The sequence below is a fragment of the Endocarpon pusillum genome (genome assembly GCF_000464535.1).
Source record: "Endocarpon pusillum Z07020 unplaced genomic scaffold scaffold242, whole genome shotgun sequence".
Taxonomy (NCBI): Eukaryota; Fungi; Ascomycota; class Eurotiomycetes; order Verrucariales; family Verrucariaceae; genus Endocarpon; species Endocarpon pusillum.
Window position 1 is genome coordinate 87,414 of NW_006916189.1, and position 21,054 is coordinate 108,467.

At 49.2% G+C, this 21,054-nt stretch overlaps 7 protein-coding genes across 7 annotated transcripts; 4 read left to right on the forward strand and 3 right to left on the reverse strand.

The window, feature by feature from the left end:
- Positions 1 to 1,435: 1,435 nt before the first annotated feature.
- EPUS_05688 (uncharacterized protein) lies at positions 1,436 to 2,854 on the forward strand (the record flags this gene model as incomplete). Its single annotated transcript, XM_007803520.1, has 3 exons — positions 1,436 to 1,747; positions 1,819 to 2,034; positions 2,078 to 2,854. 3 exons carry the CDS (start codon positions 1,436 to 1,438, stop codon positions 2,852 to 2,854), a joined length of 1,305 nt encoding a protein of 434 aa, XP_007801711.1.
- Positions 2,855 to 4,433: 1,579 nt separating this feature from the next.
- EPUS_05689 (uncharacterized protein) lies at positions 4,434 to 7,043 on the reverse strand (the record flags this gene model as incomplete). The annotated part of the gene is made up of 4 exons (XM_007803521.1): positions 4,434 to 5,278; positions 5,327 to 5,903; positions 5,956 to 6,883; positions 6,949 to 7,043. 4 exons carry the CDS (start codon positions 7,041 to 7,043, stop codon positions 4,434 to 4,436), a joined length of 2,445 nt encoding a protein of 814 aa, XP_007801712.1.
- Positions 7,044 to 8,038: 995 nt separating this feature from the next.
- Positions 8,039 to 10,368, forward strand: EPUS_05690 (uncharacterized protein; the record flags this gene model as incomplete). Its single annotated transcript, XM_007803522.1, has 5 exons — positions 8,039 to 8,909; positions 8,950 to 9,017; positions 9,068 to 9,548; positions 9,610 to 9,875; positions 10,045 to 10,368. The coding sequence occupies 5 exons, from the start codon at positions 8,039 to 8,041 to the stop codon at positions 10,366 to 10,368; spliced, it is 2,010 nt and encodes a 669-aa protein (XP_007801713.1).
- Positions 10,369 to 12,398: 2,030 nt separating this feature from the next.
- Positions 12,399 to 15,097, reverse strand: EPUS_05691 (uncharacterized protein; the record flags this gene model as incomplete). Its single annotated transcript, XM_007803523.1, has 2 exons — positions 12,399 to 14,066; positions 14,111 to 15,097. 2 exons carry the CDS (start codon positions 15,095 to 15,097, stop codon positions 12,399 to 12,401), a joined length of 2,655 nt encoding a protein of 884 aa, XP_007801714.1.
- A 1,358-nt stretch (positions 15,098 to 16,455) lies between these two features.
- EPUS_05692 (uncharacterized protein) lies at positions 16,456 to 16,947 on the forward strand (the record flags this gene model as incomplete). Its single annotated transcript, XM_007803524.1, has 1 exon — positions 16,456 to 16,947. The coding sequence occupies one exon, from the start codon at positions 16,456 to 16,458 to the stop codon at positions 16,945 to 16,947; it is 492 nt and encodes a 163-aa protein (XP_007801715.1).
- Positions 16,948 to 17,488: 541 nt separating this feature from the next.
- EPUS_05693 (Delta(14)-sterol reductase) lies at positions 17,489 to 19,029 on the reverse strand (the record flags this gene model as incomplete). Its single annotated transcript, XM_007803525.1, has 2 exons — positions 17,489 to 18,899; positions 18,950 to 19,029. 2 exons carry the CDS (start codon positions 19,027 to 19,029, stop codon positions 17,489 to 17,491), a joined length of 1,491 nt encoding a protein of 496 aa, XP_007801716.1.
- A 546-nt stretch (positions 19,030 to 19,575) lies between these two features.
- EPUS_05694 (uncharacterized protein) lies at positions 19,576 to 20,541 on the forward strand (the record flags this gene model as incomplete). The annotated part of the gene is made up of 1 exon (XM_007803526.1): positions 19,576 to 20,541. The coding sequence occupies one exon, from the start codon at positions 19,576 to 19,578 to the stop codon at positions 20,539 to 20,541; it is 966 nt and encodes a 321-aa protein (XP_007801717.1).
- Positions 20,542 to 21,054: the final 513 nt, after the last annotated feature.

A 21,054-nucleotide genomic window follows, 5' to 3' on the forward strand; every position in this document is an offset into this window, starting at 1 on the left:
CATAAGACGGACACGGATCTCTGCCTTCCTTAGGTGTTTGAGCAATGTGTTTCCACAACAGGGTACACCAACGACATCCATTCCCAGCAGCAGTGCGAAGGTCCGCTGAAGCGACAGCGTAGTTCGCGGCCTCCCAGAGACGAATGTAGCCCCGAGCCAATTCGATATGTTCACCACGTTTCAACAAACCTTGCCAGAAATCAGGTCCCCAAGTGAAATCCAAACAGCGTCTGCATAGGTTGAATTGTGACGTATCTGAAGGGAATGTAAAGGCTGGTCAGTTATTGGAAACGTGAGTTGAGTTTACACAAGCACTCGTTAAGCTACCAATCTACTCACCATTCTCAGACACATCGGAGTCCCTCGAAGGTGTAGTGTTGAACTTGCTGACTAATCGACGGATCAGTGTTGAAATAGCAAGTTGTTCTATCTAATTCAGTGCGCAGAGCGAGCATTTATACGTACAGAGTTGCTATATCAAGAGAAATAGCGCGAAATGCAGATACCAAAAATACATGCGAAACGCGTAACAGGTCTGTAACAAAACGCATATGAAACGCGTAGCAGGATAGCACAAACCGTATTTTTGAGTTCAACATGTAGTAATATGCGGGTCTGTGTTTTCCATTGTTATATCGGAGGTATCTCTATTAGCACGTTGTTGATGAGGGGGATGAACGGAATTCTATCTACTCTGCAGAATCTATCTAAGCGGAATGCGTTCGGAACGGTATATTCAGAACGGTATGTTCGGCAACGGTAAATATATTCGGCGTTTGAGTCTTGGCGGGTAATTTGCCATACAAATTGCTAGCAAATCCACCCACCTTGACTATAAGTAATATGAAGATTTTACACAGAAATTGATACATTCTATCGACATTGTTGTGACTTCTCTATTAGGAAATAGATATAGGAAAGGTGGTTTTACAGACATCGCTTTATCCTCTAGCCTCTCTGCCCCTCCTCTACCCCTGCCCTTGTCCTGCCCTACACCCTGTTTTGGCGCTTTTCCGAACGATAGCGAAGCCCTGTGATAAAGCCCAGCCTTGAAGATGCTCTTGACACACGTTTGGATTGACGAAGACCTCATTGGCGATAGGGGGCAGCAAGAAGGAGGAGGGGAGAGAGCGGCGAAGGAGAAATGGTAGCGACGGCGGTGGAAAGGTGATGGACAATAGTACAGACTGTTAGGACGATAAGAGTGGTTCCACGTGAGATGCTTTACGAGAGAGATGATCGGCAAGGAGCTACAGGAATTAAATTTTGGACGTAGCGCCACCCAATAATGGTGTGCTGTACGGAGTAGTTAAACCCGCACTCTTACACAGAGGCCGCAACTCAGCTGAATCTTCCCCCCAGTTTTCTGAGCATTACATACCCTTTAGTTATCTTCAATCGCGCGCTCTTCCTTTCGAGTATTGCAAACCCTAACATGGCAATTACAATGCGTAAGAGGCATGCTGAGGCAGACGTTTACCGCCCTCTTATGGAGTCACGGCAAGAGATTCGACTTCTCAGAATCCATGCCTCTCTCAGCTTCAAGTCACCGATTAAATGCGATCTAATTCAGACACCACTCGATCATGCACTGGACTTTCAAGCCCTGTCATATGTATGGGGTAATAAAGTGGACAAGTCCTCCATCAGCGTTCTGGGGACAGATTTCCCGGTCACGAGAAACCCTTTTGAGGCATTAATCAGGCTGCGTCAAAAGACTAGAACACTGATCATATGGATCGATGCGGTGTGATCGATCAATCGAATCATGTAGAGAGGAGTGCTCAGGTGAAACTGATGGGACGCATATACCGACAGGCGAAAGGAGTTCTTGTCTGGCTTGGCGAAAAGATAGGTAATAGTGATTTAGCTTTCAGACTCATTCGAACGTGGGCCAAATATGCACTTGACAACAGACCGGATACCCTTGTTCAGCTTTACAAGCACACCGAATTCGAACCATATGTATTCGACTACAGAGCATGGGATGCAGCGAAAGAGCTCTTCGAACGAGATTGGTGGTTTCGAGTTTGGGTCAGTATCTTACAATTGAGCAGACCGAATGCTGACTTTCTAGGTGTACCAGGAATTCGTGCTAGCGCAGGAGGCAACGTTCGTATACGGTCCGGATAGAATAAGCTGGCTGGCTCTACGCCACGCCATGCAGGCATGGACATATGTGCAATCACCAACGGTCACAGGATACTTTACCATCGCCTACCGCCATCTGGTGGAGAACTGCCGTTTTGAGGTGGCACGTCAATTCATAAGTGATCGGGAAAAGATGGTAGCAGCGCACATAGGAACCAATCCCCATTTATTAGCTCTACCTTGGCTTGTTGACAACCTTCGATTCCTTAGGTCTACAGACCCGCGCGACAAGGTCTACGCTTTACTTGGGGTTGCGGACACTGAGAACCTTGTCATTGACATAGACTACTCCAAGTCGGTGCACGAGGTCTACGCCAAGTACATCTGGGCTGTGGCTCAAAAGGATCATTGTTTGAATGTTCTAGCGCAAGCTGGACTTGCAAGAGATGGACGATCATCAGATCTCCGTCTGCCATCTTGGGTTCCGGATCTTAGGACTGCATGCCTTGCTACTACCAAACTCCAGCAAGCTGAACACTGGCCATCGGGTTGTGAGACTGCCAAATACGACCTCTCTGCCGATCTCTCTACTTTGACAATCTCCGGATCAACATTTGATTCAATTCAAGAGCTTGAGCAAGAACTTCACTCAGGGCCTAATACGGATCTTAGGGTTTGGAGAGATCTAGCATTCAAGTCTGGCCTCAAAACGCATCCGGCAGGTATTCCATTGCACCAGGCATTCTTCCGCACTATAATCTGAGATAGTGATCCAACTTCACAAAAGAGTTACGCCCAAGTAACCAAAGTTACTTGAATGCAGTTGGAATAGTATATTAATCCTTAATCCAGATGCCCTAGAGAGAGTCGGACCACGACTCCATCTAGGCCCCAGGAGGCCTCCATGTCAACTCCGTGACATAATCCAGGATCTTCCTCCTTCCGAAAGTGCGTCAATTGATTCTGTCGCCAACTATCAGGGGCAGTTGGTGCAGCTTGCTATTGGGTATATTCTTGAAGAGGGAAGAAAATGTCAAAGTAAGGAGTATCTGCGAAGAAAGGGGAAATTTATTACAGCAATAACTACCTTTCCAATATACGTTAGGGTTTTTCTGGCTTTGAGTGGCAATATACCCGAGTCACTATCAAATCTTACAGAGGAAGCCATTATGGAACCATTCCTTGGGCAAGCAGACTGTCCATCGTTTCCAACATTTCATTCGTTAGCTAACAAGTCTTCGTATAGCCTTCCGGCATGTATTCGTCGTTTCTTAACAATATTTTCGAACAATGGGGCCGAAAGATACTTTTTCATTACTCCAAAAGCTATATTGGACTTGCCCCAAAATCTGCCTGTATTGAAGATCGATTTGTCTTATTGATGGCTGCAAAGTACCGCTACTCTTGCGCAAGGTTGGAGATCACTTCGTGCTTGTTGGGGATTGCTACGTCTACGGACCCATGGCTGGGGAGATGGCGACCCAGATTCGGGAAAAAGTGCTGCCACAGGAGAAATATAATCTTCATTAGAATGGATGAGATTCTGACAACGACGTCAAAAAAAAACCTCTAACTTAGAAGATGACATAGCTAGGAAAGCGTGTCTTCCATTCTTCGCTTCCAAGATGCATAGATGTTGAAGATGAGGCCGCCAGAGCCAAAAAAAGCCACAGACCTAAAGGTAACAGATAGCGCAAGCGGATCAGTTTTCATGAGCAAGTGATAAGAGAAAGTGGCCCAAAATGTCCGCATGTGCATTGCCGGTTGAAATTTAAACATCAAAGGAAATAGCTTATGTTGAACTTCTGTCAGGGCCTATGGGTCAATTTTTGCTGTATTAACCCTTTTAATTTGCCCGTGCGTCATTTGTTGAATTCTGAAGCAATCTTGGAGCTGATATTGCTGTACGCGTATAGCTAATCTGTACATAATTTTCCGCCCTCTACCCCCTTATGTAGAGACCAACTTGCTATCTTTACGCACTCTGCACAGCAGGTTGTGTTACGGCACAACCTGCGCTATGGCCCAAAGGGGCATTAGGGCAGGACATGGCGTTGGCCAAGCATTCGGTGCTCCACGAGCGCTATACCGCATCCGGCCTTAGGCCTGAGGGCTAGGGCAAGCTTGGCGCTCCGAGCGCTCATATCTCTCTACGCCTCCATAGCACTTAGATACTTCATCCATCGCCTTACCACACAGTCATACAGTAGTTCATACGCAGCTATTTCGTGACTCTCCTGCTTCTATAGCAACCCCATACCCTGTTCCACGGTATTCCTTGTAACAGGTGGCTCACTTTTCTTATCAAGGAAGCACAGTACTAGTTGTGTCGTACAAGGCTCTTACCCAAACCAGGAGTCTGCAATATACAGTCCAACCAGTCTGCTCCAGCTCACGTTTTGCTTTTTGACAAAATGGATATCGTTGGCCAGAGGTCGGGAGTGGGTAGACACGGCCAAATCTTTTCCCTCGTCGTGGTAGTCTTCGTTTGACTCGATGTCGAGACAACAGAGGTAGGAAGCAGAGTGGGTGGATTTGTTCGCCCAATCCATTGACGATCCTTTCCTCGCATCTAGAATAAGCAAATGTTCCCCACTATCACCTAAGACCTTCAAGACAATGAAACCACTCGCAAGCATTGTTGACAGTTTGACAGGAACATCGATACTGAAACCCTCGGCAGAATCCGATCTGTTACTGAACATGCCATTGTAGGGGCCTCGAGTAGAAACCATGGAGCCATTTTCACTGTGTAAGAGCTTTGTGAGGATCATCTGCTCTGACACGCCCGTAACATCGGCCAAATCTGTCACAGAATCGCAGATGACTGTGCCGTGAATAAAATCGTGCCACGGCCACTCGCTGACATACCGACTCTTAGATGCGATGATAATGACACCCGCAAGGAGCCAAGAGAAGGCAGTGATCTGGAATGGGTCCACACCAGCAATTCTCGTTCCAACTGTGAATGGGATCGCCAAGGCTCCAGCGATAAGAACAAAACAGATGAGCATGACTGTTAAGACGTAGCCTCTACATCTTAGTTCAATAGCATTGGCGTGAAAGACCCAGGAATCCATCTTGGAGGCCTCCTTTTTGTATTCCTGTAGAACTTCGTCGCTTTGGAGTTCATCGGCGACGATTTTCTTTGACCGCTCGATCCAATCGCCATCGAGCGTTGTTCCGGCTATTCTAAAGTTAGGCGGCTCTTAGTGCAAATGGATGGGATTGTTACCTCTGATTCTCTTGTGCAAAGGACTCCGCGAAAGTGGAATACAACCAAGCTGGCTCTTCGGATCTTTAACACGAAGCTGCTTTGCCAGCCATGTAGATGTCGCCAATGTGCACCTGGCTTGGAACTTGTTGACTTTGACGAGCTTCGGCAACTCCCAGTCCTCTGTGTCATCATACAGACCACCCTCCTGCATTAACGACTCTACATCATCCGCAATGCGCGGATTGGAGAGCGAAAGAGGTACCATGATAGATATGAGTTCGGCTGCGTTGCTCGTCTCCAACGTATCACTCTTCACACTATTGCCTTTGGTCCGTCGCCAATCGATGGTAACTACTTCAATATCTGCCCGTTTCTCTATTGGATTTTGAATTTCCAAGTCTTGCTTTCTCGGAGGTCTTGATCGTTGATCTGACTGTCTTTTCATATGCTCGAGGTTGGTAATCACTGTGTCTAGAGCAAAGTAACAGCTTCCCACTGCTGCATTCTCTGGGGAAACCCAAACATCACCATCTCTATCTTCATGCAGCGCGACAAGGGATCGCTCAAGACCGGTTTCGTATGCCACTGTGCACATCTGAAAATCATTGACGTCCCTTCTCGGTAAAGTTCGAGGTGAAAAGGCTCACGGCTGCGGCATGGAATATAGGTTTCAGATTATACCTCCTGATGTAGCTCCTCAGATAATAAATCCTCGTGGGGTCCTCGTGGTCATCAAATTCAATGTGTACTTCCTTTGCCTCTTGACCGTCCGAGTTTCTCATCACCAGAACACTCTTTCTGTCTTCCCTTTGGATCAATTGCTGGACCGCATCTTCCGCATTGTCAAGGCATTCTTGAGCATTGACTGCCGAGTTGTAATAGAGTGTCTTCAGTTTGACAGACCACGCCGAGAGAGTTGCCATAACTCTTGTTGTCTGTCCCTCTGGTAAGCCGCAATCCACGAGATGGCAGACAACAGCTGCGGTGATATAATCCACTAATGCGAAGTATCCTTCTCTGTTTTGTGATTCCGGCTTCAGTATAACCGGTTCCGTCGGTTTGGCTTTTCCTTGTTTGGTGAATCGTTTCCTTAGCAGCTCTGAGACTGTTTTGTATTCCTTCGCACACATTTTAAGTATGGATTCGTTTGAACAATTGTCCAGAGTTAAGATGATATTGTCAAGCCTGAGAATCGCAAAATTGCAAAGCAGCTGGTCTGCAAGATGAGACAGCTCCCGTATAGATTCCTTGGTCAGTCCCCCTAATACTCCAAGGTCATTGAAAAGGACGGGCTCTTCCGTAGTAACGGCCTTGATGAGTCGCCTAATCTCAATGTGCACAAGAACGTCACGTTGGCCATCGTTGTCCAAACCGTATCGCGCTGCATCGTCGTATCTTGGGAGATCTGTGAAGACTGTGGCTCCAATCGTGACTTTCTCGTTATTAACAGTCTCTTGGAAAATTTTCTCCTCAGATAATTTTGATTTTACATCACTTCTGTCCTTGCCAGTATGCGAAGTTTGATGCCGAGTTGGGCTTTGGGAAGGTTCGACGGGCGCCGTATTTTTTTGGGACCTGTCGCCCTTAGCAATGCTGTGTACGCTAATATAGAGTAACAAATACTGAAAGGATTGACCAACTGGGAACTTCCACTAGTCCAAGTACCTATGGGGAGACCATGGACTGTTTCGGTGGATTGTGACACGTATTGCCGTCCGTCATGTTGATTTTTCATGGTGAACAACTTGTTCAATAACAACTGTGATTGTTGTGTGAAATATGTTCAGTAGTTAAGAATAATGATATCTGATTACTTGGGAAAGTTTGGGAAAAGGAGGTGAAGGCTCTAAATGCGCGTCAAGGTTAGGGTAGCCAAAACCAGCTGACTTCCCCGCAACTGAGAGTGCACAGTGTGCTTTGGAATCAGCGGCTCTGTGGTCAGATACAAATCTGTTCGAGTTGCCCTTTGCATCAGGTGCTCCACCCAGTCAGAGCTCCCAGGGGGATAGAGAGCATAGATCTAAGTACAACTGGCTGTGCCGGTACTCCGTAGAACTTAACTAATAGAAAGCAGGCGGAGCGCAGAGATTACGCGAATGACACCTGGCCAATAGACCCTCTCAGAAGATCAACAGTTTGTACTACGTAGTAAAATAGCATTGAGCTGAAATTTGGTGGCTTGAAGATTTTGGTAGTTATGGAGATATCGGCCCTAAAACTGTTGCCAACGGGGGTGTTGCCCAAGTCAGTTAGTCCCGGTACTTCTGCCTGGTACCGGACTAGTTCCCTGTGGTGTCTGGGATGAGTTATAGCTAGTCTTAAAGTGTGTTGTAAGATAGCCGGGGCTAATATTAATAACTAACGCTCTGATTGAACGGTGCATTACGTTATCAATATAAGTGCAAGGCAGACACTTTCGTAGACGTCCAAGGCGTCATTACTACTTCCACAAGCAGACATCACACCAAAAAATCGGCGATCGCTTCGTCCTTGTTCGTTCTACAACCTTCCTGCCAAGCATCATGGAAGCGGCTAGCTAATTGCGGTTGAGGCTGAATGAGCCACATTGCGCTATTCTCTTTCGCCTCATATTTCCTAGTGCACATGATAAATCATTATTAAATTGAAGAAGTCGTTAGAATTCCAAAATGCGCTACCCATATTTCTTTTACTACAATCTCATTGCTTGGAATCTCCAGCTTTCGGCAGCGGGAAATTCGCGCTAGGAACATGTCCACGGAAATATACAACAAGGCGCTAAAGGCAACCAAAAGCGCGCAAGATGAAAAAGCGTCTGTAGCTCCTGAATACAAACCTGAGTTAGCGGACATCACTGAGCTTGAGGATCGTTGGGGATACGTCAAAAGGACAAGTCGAACAGCTGACCAACGCCAATATCTCGATGATGACCGCTACGCCAGTTACGCAATGGTCCTGCGCCGCCGCCTCAACGATAAAGAGCAACCAAAATTCACCCAGCTTGAGATTAGGTCGCCATTGATTCGAAAATTGTTGCAAGTTGTGTGTGGAGATAACGACCTTGTGAATACCGCCGCTTCCGTCATCATCATCAGTTCGCCGTATCTAGCTTTGTTTCTTTATCGAAACGAGATACGCAAATATGTTGAAGAGTGCAAACCAGAAGCGGATAAAATTCACGTATCCATTTTGGTCGCATTTATTAACAGACACCTGAAGGTCGTTGAAAGCGAACTGGAGAGACTTCTCCCCTCTTACCGAATATCCTTTGCTATCGCATGGACCCTACTGAGACCAGGTACAATAGTAGTGGCTCAGCGCGACTACTACGAAGAGTGTTACGTGGTCGAAACACTCAACATAGTTCAGACCCAAACCGGTCCTGAGCTTCATGTCAATGTGCGTGGATGGGATTACAATGGGGCAAGGTTCGGGCCGGTGGCAAGAACGATGATAATCCCTTACTTTCCGGGCGTTCGTCAGATTACAGCGCTTGAAATCTATCCCATTTCATTCCACCAAGAGAAAGACGGAGGAGACTTGAGCAAGCGACTCACTGAAAGAGGCTACAAGTGGCGGAAGATGCTTAATAAGACGCACAAATCCTACAAAGGCAAGTTGAGTAGACCACAACTTGAAGTCGGCTGATAACACAAACTCAGATCTTGCATGGACCACTCCTTTCAATCGCGCCGAATCTGCTAGCGTTGAAGGCTTGGTGGCCCGACACGTAAGATACTTACTCTTGCCACGATTTTGTTGGTCACTAACATGCTACAGTATTCCGGTCGAGTGATGCTGGACTACACCAGTCACCAGCAAGCCAATCCCAGCCAAGCGACTATACTTTCAGAATCCAGCGCAAAGGCAGGAACTGCAAATAATACCAAAGATTCGGAAGCCGTTGACATACCTACAATCAAGGATCATCATCTCTCATACCCAGATGACTCGACCTACGAAATGACACCTGACCAGGCTTTTCTCTGTCCTGCACGGATACGTGGCTTCTCGCTTACCGATAAAACCTGGGCATTCTTTCTCGTCGACAGCGTAAACGATATTAGCTGGGGAGAAAACACCTTGAAGCGGCTTGAGATAGATCCAGAGATAAAGGAAACTCTCAAAGCTTTGGTCAATACTCATTCCAAGAAGGAAGGTCGTTTAAACGGCACTCTCGATGACATCATCTCCGGAAAAGGGCAAGGCCTCGTTTTTCTACTTTCTGGAGCACCTGGGTTGGGAAAGACTCTAACAGCGGGTGAGCTTTCTGGATTGCAATGTTATGCCGTTCGCGAAATTGTTCTAACTAGAAAACCTAGAGTGTATAGCCGAAGAACTGCAGCTCCCGTTGTATTCCATCACAAGCGGTGAGCTCGGTACCGATGTAGCAAAAATCGACGTCCAACTGCGAAATTTGTTTAGCCGCGCCAGGTCCTGGCAGGCAATCCTTCTCCTGGACGAAGCCGATGTTTTCCTAGCGAAACGGCAGACGGCAGATCTGAAACGCAACGCTCTCGTCTCAGTCTTTCTCCGCTCAATCGAGTATTATCAGGGTATCCTGTTTCTCACAACAAATAGGTCAAAGGTAGAACTGATATTTAATGCAACCACTCAATCCTTTCTCTCTCTCTCTCTCTCTCTCTCTGTCTCTCTCTGTCTCTCTCTGTCTCTCTCTCTCTTTCTCTCTCATGCAAATCATTTTTACAAAACTTGCAATTAGGGAACTATATCAACTAACCACATCATTATCTCAGGATTTCGACGAAGCATTTCAAAGTCGCATCCATTTCAAGATCCATTATAAACCGCTAGATGCAAAGCGAAGAGCAATTTTGTGGCGGAATCTACACCAGAGTTTGAATGGGTCAAACGGATCCATGTGGGATGAAGCCGTGTACAGCCGGTTTGGTCAGGAGTTCGAAATTAACGGTAGGGAAATAAAGAACATCTTTAACACAGCTATATCGGTGGCAGAGTACGATAAGGAGATCCTAAAAGAGGAACATGTTCGGCGGGTATATGATCTTAGTTTGATATGGAGGCAAGGCGCTAATGAGGAGGAAACATCAGTAGATTAGATGAATATTTATACTTCACCAGACCAACTGGTTTAAGACACAATAAAATTTTCAAAACTTCAAGTAAAGCAAACTCCGCAACCCTGCCCCAAAAAATAGTTCGTAAGAGCTTTGCAAGCAATGTACCGTAGAAGGAAGCTAGCAGTTGCAGCCGAGTCCGATGATGAAGTGGATGAGTGGAATTCTATCTACCTGCAGAATCTATCTCTAGAAGGAGGAGAGGCTAATACTACTACTGCGCAGAGTGCGGTCACGTGACGCCAAGGATTTGGCTGTACGCGTACTATCGTTAGTACGTAAGGCCGATTCCACATCCGAGAGGCCCAAAAAAGTTGGAACACCTGGGTCTTGCTGACTCCTCAGTCACCTACTCAGCCTCTGCCCAAGGCTGCTCAGACGGCGCTCAGTCTCGGCTCAGTCTCGGCTCAGGTTGAAGCAACGACCGCTCCCGGGCTGGAAACAGAACAGGAACTTGGTGAGATCAATTTTGGCGTCGTATGTAGCGCTAGATGTTCGCAGTCCTGTTGGTAAGGTCGAGCATCTATCTCCCTTAGTATATACTATTTTAGGGTCAGTACCCACTCGGGTGACCGGCTGGTCTCTCTCTCAAACTTCGCGACCAGTATTCAGCATTTCCACACCTACCTAGTCATTACATCATGTCTTGGCGATCTGTGGTTCGCAGCATTCGTAGCCTCCCGCTTTGTTTCTTGGTGGTTACAATGTTGAGTATCGATGACTGAGTGTGGAGCAGGGAAATAGATCACAGTTCGAGTCGTGATCATCAGGACTGTCTTGATATTTAAAATATCTATTTGTCTTTCAATATCAACCCCTTTCTTTGATGCTAGACGGATACAACAGAAGGAGGATATGGTTGCGACAGGAGACCCGAGGACATGGCAGGGATGTTGTTATGAAAAAGCTATCATTCCATCGCGACGTGGGCATCTTTGTGTTCTCCTCTCATCTCCCGGATCACGATTCAATATTGTTACCCTACCCATGAGATTTCTGTGGGTTTATCTCTACAAGAAGAGTCTTGAGACAGACAAGAGACATGCGTATCTTGATCTTCCCTCCGACCAGATGTAGTAGGTCGAGGTCGCCAAGGGAGGTTCTATACTAGTAATAGTCCAAGAATTGTTCGCTCTGAAGCTCCCCTTTTTGCAATGCCTGTTCAGCGGGCTACTCCTCGGTCAGCTGTGTTCACAACGAGAGTATTGTTCATCCAGCGCATAAGAGTTGCAAAGCTTCCTCATACCGCCAGGACTTCGCTCTGGAGCAACCTCGCCATCCCATTTTCCCATTAATGGCACCTCGATCGCTAGCGCGCCCAATCTCGATTCACGGCGTGGGCAAGTCGATGCGACTTGCACGATACGAAGCGAGCGCGCTTGAACGCCCTTCCCCCCAGCGCTCAGCTCTTGGCAGCCTAAGGAGAGGTACCATAGTAAATCTGCTCCGCACTCACCTTGATGCTCAACCCACCGAACGCCGCTTTTACCACCACACCTCACCCATATATCACCCAGCCAGGGTGATTAGTGGGTGAGCATCGCGCGACTCTGCCTTGGATTTCATCGTCGCTGTTCCCTCGACCATGACGGTCGACCCGAGGAGCTAAAATTTGGTGCCAGAGAGCACAGGAGCAATTTGCTCGCTTCATGCCACAATGCAAAGACTTAAACCTGCCGCCCACCCCCCCTTTTTCTTCTTTCTCCTCCAAGGTTGGACTCTTTGGAGCATGCCTTGTTTCTCACATCACAGATGTTTTTATGATCCATTCTGGCCCTTATCTTCTCCATTAATCTTTATCAACGATATTTCCGTGCCCTTTTTACAGCTGTTATAATGGGCGAGCGAGAGGGTCACTGTCACTGAATTCAATAGCTACATAAAGAGTACATTTAAAACTGACTATGAGAAACACATCCCCAAAAAACACCTCCAGTAGCTATGTTCATAATATAGCACTCAAATCAAGGACTAGCCATTCGTTCACCTGCATCATATCCAATCTATCACGATCATGTCTCCTCATAGTGATCATCTTCAACCCTCAAATCTTCTCCATATTCTCGCCTTGGATGAAAGTCTCGAAGTGCTTCCGGCACCTGAATCCGATCTAGGTGAACCTTGCTACAGCCCAGGGGACAACTTTGAGTGGCAGTATGCCTCATGCTTCTCGGTAAGCGACCCCAGACCCAGTCATACTCTCGTTCCCTATACTTGTCTTGACACCTAGCGATGCGTCCGAGAAAACTGAAATCCTGCCAAAACCATGATTCTTGCACTGCGTGCCGCTCATTTGATATTCCTTCGGTACAACTTCTCAGATCTCCCTCATCATCGATCCTGTCACTAACAATGAGGCCCAACCGCCATTTTGAATCCAAAGGGCAAAGGTGATATGTTCCCAACCATGAATTTCTGCCACAAGTTTCCTGCTTTGTATCATAAGCCACTTCTCTATGATTCATTTGTCGAGGTTGACTATGCGATCTCGAGGCAGAGGCTCGTGGACGAGATGCTCGCTGATGCATCAACATGATGGCACCCAAATCGTCTTGAACACAATCAACGAGCTCCTCGAAAGGCTCTTTTGATGCAGAAGGTCCATCTCTGAGATCGTAATATCTGGTCTGCATTCTCCTCTCCTCCACAAATTCCCAATGACCTTCATCCCTTTCTTTATCCGTCGGGTTCCATATGATCGTTCTCGGGAGATCGGGTTCCTCGGGAAATGCTCCTGGCGGTGGGTGAAGCTTTAATTTGTAGATACTAATGGGCCTACGAACCAGCAGACTCCAGTTTGCCGGTGTGGGTCCGTAAACAAGTTGCTCAACTCGCAAAGCGTAAGAAGACGCTTGATAGAATTTGGAAATTTCTTCAATGCCGAGTGATTTCCAGACTTGACTCTCCTTATCGCCATAGTCGCGAAGGTCAAAGCCAGCTTGTTGAAGCATCCCAGTCCAGATTTGCATGGTTTCAAATATGATGGCACGAGAATGGTCGGTGACTTGCCAGTATTTTATGTCCAGAGCGTCCATGAGGGGTGTGCTTTCCAATTCTTCTTTTGCCTTAGAAGATGGGTGAGGGTCTATGTTTTGGTATATTCCATCAATATACCACAGACATTTCCTTCGTGCAATACAAGAAGGATCAGCACCGTTATTTAACACACTTATTCCCAGATCAAGCCATCCTTGTAACTCATCTTTCCCAGCACATGCGCGCAAAACCCACGACAGGTGGCATGCAATGTAGTGCAGAACTGAAATGCCATTGATACTTCTTAAAGAGGCAAGCCTCTGATCGGATTGTTGCAAGCCGATGCATTTGAGAAACCCAGATGGCTTTATATCAGTATGGTGAAAGCCGACTCGGACGACAAAGTCGAATCTAATCTCTACTGGGAGGGAGAAGAATCCCGAATGTAAGTTCTCGAGAATTAAGTGGAGACACGGCGTATTAGGGCATAACTTTAGCCAGTAATAACCAAGCTCGGTATCATCAAGATCAGCATCGAAACCAGGAGCCTCAAGGAAAAGACGATACATTTCTACAGCATTTTTGCCGTCATTCAGGTTAACGTACCAACTTAGAGCGCGGCTCAGTACTGCCGCCTGGTCCGGCCAATCTGTTTGATTGAGAAGGTATCGACACACTTCGAGCTGCCCCTTCAAAGCAGCGGCCTAAAACCGGTTAGCCGTAACATACTCCAAAGTTTGGGGCTTACCTCAAGCAAGGTCCAATTGCGCCAACCCTCCTCGTACGTATCTAAGAGTGATGCTTCTCCGCTGGTAGTGAGCCTCTGCATCGCTGCAACATCTCCAAGCTCACAGTATCGAAAAATAAGCGAGTTCTCCGGAACGATGTTATAGGTATGCAAATGTAGACTCCAGAGAGATTGAGAGCTGGTCACCGAGAACTCCCATACGCGACGATAAAGTTGGCTCGGCAAGCGAATGCAAATATGTGCTCTCCTGTTCTTTCGCCGGGACTGCTTTACTGCAAGAGGGCGACCGCATTGTTTATGATCATCGCGGCTGCTTGACATATCGTCCGGATTGGTTTCAGCTTCTCCTCTTAACATCAGCTCCCTTGCTGTGGCTATACGGGAGTCAGTGACGACCAGCTGACCCTGCTGTGGTACTGTTGGAGATTGAAGAAGTCGTCTCAGCTGTTGTGTAATATCGGCGTTTCCTGACCGTATCTCCGCTTGGAGATCGCTCAGTAATGTGCTATTCCGGGCAAGCGTGTCATCATGCGCTTGATGTCGCCGTCTCTGCTCAGCGTCCATATAGATAATATATGCAAGCTCTAGTGAGCTCTTTGCCCTCTCTAGATCATCAAAGAGCTCTTTCACTTCTCGTTCTTTATACACGGTGTACAATTTGCCCCCCACCCTGTTATATGCTGTCATGTAGTGCTCGATCTTGTCCACTAGTTGCTGTATTCGAAGGGTACTTTCTCGAAACGCTGTTATACATCGTGCAAGGAGGGCTCCGCTTTGCGCGTCATACTGCTGGTGATGTTCAAGTAGCTGTAACGCGGCGGCCATAGTTTCGAGGCTGGATACGTATTGCGAAATCGTTTGTGGCGCATTCTTCGCAGTAGAGAGCATTCTTTTGAGTTTCACAGCGCTCCCACTAAGCTGAATACCAAGCGAGACCAAGCTCACTCCTCCAGCAATTACCCCGAAAATTGCCTCAGCACCGGACATTTCAGTCAATGAGCAAGAATTTGGCTGGAAAACTTTAGTGAGAGATCAAGTCAGTTCAATGGGCTGCTATGCCATCATGCGTTGGATATTGCAAAGCTGGCGCGATATAATCTTTTTGCAAGATGCGAAACAGAAAGTTATCCGACATGACGCAAAAGAGGTTAGATCGCTGCATGTAATGAAACACATCCAACGTTACTTAAGTTAGGCCGCAGAATAAGTAATACAGGTACGTCGGCTTGGCGTTGCGGTAGCTGAAAAGTGTTCACAGTTTCATTGACACGTACCGACCTGGGTGGGGGAACTTTGGGTTCTACACCACTTACGTTGCTGGTGATGGTTGGAAAGCACTTTATAGAGAATCTTATGAACTAAATACTTGATTTATTCTTTGAACTGGTGGTATCCAATTCCTAATACTACAGGGGAGGCCTGAAGTAAGTAATATTAGTCTGGTTCTAAAAGCAGCTAGTTCTTAATACGACAACATAGCGTTGTTATTCGTTGCTTCAAAGCTTATTTCTGTGTGCGTCCATTCCGATGAAGTAAATCATTACAGCTAACTTCTTTTGAGCAGAAGCTAGCTGTTCTGTACAGAGTGGGTGGTTTACATGTAAAGACACTAGCGCTGAGCTAACATTACTTCAGGCCCCCCGTAGTACTGAGTGAATCGAGCTACAACACAACCCAACTTTCGTAATTTTTTGAATTGCTCAGAAGTCAAAGCACCTCTGACTTTCGGCACGTACTACGTAGTTTATGGATGTTCGTTACGCAGGTGGGAAAGACGGCGCGATTGATTGGCTTTTAAGAGATATCACATGCTGGGCGAGGCTACCAAAGGGACGCAGCTTTGACCTGTAGGTCGCCCAGTACGGAGTACTGTTGCCTTAAGATGCCGGTTTGGGATGGAGCAGCACCTGTACTCCGTATCTCACCCTGATCGGGGTGCGACCGGGCTGAGCGAGAGTGGCGTCAGCCTAGGCCCTGAGCGGTGGTGAGCTGAAGTCGGGCCAGACTTCCCCATGACTTGGCATCTATTTTAGGAATGTCACGATGGAGCCAAACACATAGAAAAAGCAGAGTTGGGGGAACGCCCAGATGAGGCTGGAAAGCCAAGAGGACGACGAAGTATGGCTCGAAGGTACAAGTACAGTACGCTGGACGGCTTGAGAGGCGAGGTTCTGGTCCTCTACATACCCAAAATCCCTCTCCGTCAAGTTCACACTATTTTATCTACTCACCCATCTGATCCCTCTCTTCTCCGAGAGCGCTGAAGAGGCACCTACCTTCCCATTATAACTAAACAAATCCATCACGACCCCCACCCAGCTCCACTGCCATCTTCCTGACCGAGCATGTCATCGACCTCCTCCTCCTCCATCTCCACCTGGTGGACCAACCTCTCCATCTACGCGCGCGCCGGTCTCGTGATCGGCTGCCTCCTGGCCTTCCTCTTCCTGTTCAGCACCATCGTGCTCTGCATCGTGCGGCGCGGCCGCCTCCTCACCAGCAGACGTCGTGGCGCCTCCGTCCCGAAACCGGCGTACAGAAGCCCCCAACCAGCAGCTGAGAGCAAATTCACGCACAGCACCACGGTCGAAGTCCAGGACGGCGACGAGGGCGCGTACGCAGGGCAGAGTCGTTCCGGGTTTGGGGCTGGGGCGATGCCGCCGCTGTTGGGGGAGGAGGTGGCGTTGCGGGAGTATGATGGGCGAGGGCGTGGGTATGGGTATGAGTATGGGTATGGGCACGCGCATGGGTATGGAGTTGGAGATAAGGGGGATGCGGACGGGTATGCGCGGGAAGAAGGTGTACAGAGAGAGCAGAGGACGTGGAATGCCGTGTGAGCAAATAGGTAGGTAGCAAGCAGTGCTTGACCTGGAGATGCATGAAGTGCTTTTTTTCTGAGCGTTCCTTGTACGGCAGCATTTCTTGGTTCATTATTAGATTAGCATGTCCTAGTATGCGTGGTTTTATAACAACCAGTCTTTCTTCTTGGCTTGGATTGTATCGTCCCGTTCACGCATTGCCCGCAACAAGTGGAAATCAGGCATCTAATATCGATCGACTCGGAGCGCTGTGCCTGACACAACGCAATTAATCTATGTTATTTCCCCCGAGGTTTCTTAGACAGCCAAGCCGGACACCTCTCTTTTCTACTAGGAAAACTGCTTGTTCGGCAAGAAGGGGATGGCAGAAAAGAGCAATACTCGCCAGGCTAGATGTGTGTAGCTGCTACCAAGACCCGGGGGTTTCCAAACACTATGGAAAAGCGGAGTCAAGCACTGTTCTCCCGGTATCTCCACATGGACGCGCCTCGGCACCGATGAGTGTCCAGAACAGGATTAAAGTGCACTGAATGCTCACGTCCAATCTTTCCGTCTGGTGCTAGTAGATGCCCGGCACGATCCTGCTCTTCACCTTGGCGGTATACTTGTCCCAATCAGCACCATACTTCCTCCTGCACTTCTGCTCGTCTCTGCGCTCGCGGTGGATCAGCAAGATGGCAAAGTAGATGATGTAGAAATAGGTGAAGACCATGCCCCAGCCACGTGCATCACCCGGAACGACTTCTCTCGACTCGTTTCCGGTCAATGGGTTCTTGGACTTGTTGATAAGATAGCCGGCAATGCCCGTGGGGAGAGAGTAAGACCAAGACATGATCCAGTCTCCGAGGTAATTGATGTGGCGGGCACGGCCCCACCAGCCGGAGGTGAGCAGTCTTGAGCCATTGTGGGTGGGTATGGACTGCAGGTGCTTTACGCGGGGGTCTTTGGGATCGGTTCGGAAGCGGTTCTTCTCGTTGTTGGAGGCGCGGAAGATGTAGTATCCGAGTGCCTGGACGGCGAGGATGCCGGCGATGCCTGCGGGCCCGAGATGGACGGGGTGGACTGCGAGATAACGTGCCTGCAGGCTGTAGATGAAGGGAAGCCAGACCAGATCACCAAATGAAAGCATGAAGCCGAACCCGTCGGTGGTCACATCGATGGTGGTCAGTATGGCGGGCTCCATGTAGAGAGCATCCAGCACGTATAGCATCTGGAAGGCGGTGATCAGGAGGATCGAGTCGGACACGGTACCGTGCTCGCGATACTGATGGGCGATGAAAGCAAGGTTGAGAATGATCCAGCCCAGCATGCCCGGCCGAAGTTCGCAGAACAGCTTGATATCGATAGACTGTCCACCGATGACAGGAATTGACTCGGGAATGTCGATCCGAGGATTCAACTCTCGTCCGATAAAGAAGTCGTATATCATGTTGCCGCTGCGCCCGCCTTTGGCCAGCTCGCGGTGACTTAGGTTTGTTTGACCCGGGTGTGGCACGCTGAAAGAGACGAGGTACACGTAGATTGCAAGCAAGTACGAGATGATGAGGTTCGTTGTCACGATCTGCGGCAGCTTGTCCCAGATAAAAGTCCACACCGGGAAGCTTGTACCCTGCGACAAAGTTCCAACGGCCAATGCCGCAAGAGTGAGAAGAGCGGAAGGAAAGGCATTAAACTTGTAGCTATGTTGTCCACCGCTGTCCAGTTTCACACCTTTCGACTCCACGCCGGGCAAGATCAATTGCATAGCAAGACTCAGACCGTAGTAGGCCAGAACCCAGGCCGTTACTTTGGCGTCTATCAGACCGGACCATCCTTCCTTGGGCCACGGTGTTTCTGTTTTCAGCCTGGCCAGAGTGAGCGATTTGGGGTGCAGGAGTGATGGAGCTGGGCAGCCGGAGACATCGTTGCAGAGGAAAAGCGAGAGGTAGACGAGGACTGGAAGCCCGAAAATGAATGCCGCAGCTCCAAGTCTGCACACTCTCGATCAGCAGGGAAGCATTGGTGCATAGCGTGGACTCACGGCCCCCCAAACTCGTAGCCATGCTTTTCTACCGCTGAAGCAGCGGGCGCGTCCTTGTGCTTAGCCGGTCCTCTCGCCATGATGCAAGGTGGTGTAGCTTTCACAATAGACGACTCTACAGAGAGTGTGGTGGTAGTGGTGTAGAGAGAACTACTCAGCTTGACAGTATCGAAGAAGAGAAGGATTGTGTTGCGCTACCAGCACCGGTACCGGTACCTGTACTTGTACTTCTACTCTCCCCAGCCTTTGCCCGGAAGTGATGATGCCGCATGACTTCACCTCCATGCTGCAAGCTGTCCCACCCTAAGCAGCCACTAAGAAACTAAGTAACCAAGATCCAGCAGGATCCGTAGCTAATGCAGGTCAAAGATGCAGCAGCCCCAACACCCGAGCATGCGGATTAGTTAGTTATGACTGACGCCTGAAGCATACGTAGTCTCTGCTCAGTTCTGATCTCCGTTTACCCATGTACTTACTACACAGTACGTTGTAAATCCAGACGGTCTGCAGATGAGCTGTGCATCTCCTCTCTTCAGCGACCAGCAGACGGCAGCCTCGATCGAGCGCAGGCTCCTGAGCTGCGCCCACCGGCGCCTGATCGTCCTACCGCTCTCGACCATCCAACCATGATCGTCTCATCGTTCCCGCTCTCCCTGCTCGCCCTCCTCCTCCCCTCCACCCTCGCCGCAGACAGCAAACCCCCACCCAAGCCCTGCACGATCCACTCGCCCTCCACAGGCTCCTACTACGACCTCCGTCCCCTCGACCTCTCACTGGCACAGCAATCCACCCCCTCCAAATCCAAAGACTTGCGCACCGACTCCTGGCACGCCAAAGGCTACGACTACCCAGCAAACTTCAGCCTCAACATCTGCGGCCCAGTGATCGAAAGCCTTGCCGACGTCGACGGAATCCCCGCCTCGCGATGGAAGAACGTGAGCGCATTCTACCGCCTCGCATCCACAACCCACAGCATCGGCCAGATGAACTCGGAACTCGTCTTCCGCGGCCGATCGCTCGTCCTCAACTACACCGGCGGATCGCCATGCCCCGAGCTAGACGACGACGGAAACCCAGCCAGAGCTGAAGATTCGAATCTACGGGCACGGAAGATCATCGACGACGACGACGACGGCAGGTCAAAACACCCCAAATCCAGCAGCGGCAGCAGCAGCAGCAGCAACCGGCGCAAATCCAGCCTGATATCGCTCCACTGCGACCGCTCGCCCGCGCTCTCGACCCACCCGTCCCTCTCCTTCCTCGGCACGACCGACCACTGCGTCTACGCGTTCGAGGCGCGCTCGCGCTATTTCTGCGGCGGAGCGACCTCCTCGTCCGACGAGCCCGGCTCCATGGGCCCCGGCGGTATCTTCGGCGTCATCATCGTGATTGCGCTCCTGGCGTACCTGGTGGGCGGGTGTGCGTATCAGCGCATCGTGATGAGGCAGAGGGGGTGGAAGCAGTGTCCGAATTATGGGGTTTGGAGCGGGATCGTGGAGTTTGTGAAGGTGAGTTGTTGGTCCTATTGTTTGGGAGGGGGGAGAGGGACGGGCGGAGGGGCGGTGAGATTGCCTGATCTTTGGGACGATTGATTGATGCATTGATCGAATCATTGATCCGGGCGTGTACGCATGGTGGCTGGTGTTGTGGAAGCAAGCAAGCAGGCAGGCAGGCAAGCAAAAGCAAACGCACCGGGAAAAACGAAAAGAGTGTCAAATCCACATTGTTACTCTTTCGACCTTCCAAGACGCCGGCCTCTTAGACTTTGCTTCCCTGAAAATTCCCCGCTCCATATATCCACCCCTGTTGCACACATGGCGCAAAAAAACACACCTGTCATATAATACCCCCAATCATTCCAGATATAACCACACCCATCCACCCCAGAAAAGAGCGAGGACATACAAATCATCCCTCTTACCCCCACCCCTACTCCAGCCTCATCTCCCCACCTACCTTCCCTTAAAAGCACACTCGCTAACCAGACAACCACCCCGCGCTCCGCAAATGCAGGACATCTTCACGATCCTCTTCTCCACCTGCACGCGCCACCTCCCATCATTCGGCCGCGCCTTCAACTCGCGAGGCCGCAACGGCGGCAGCAG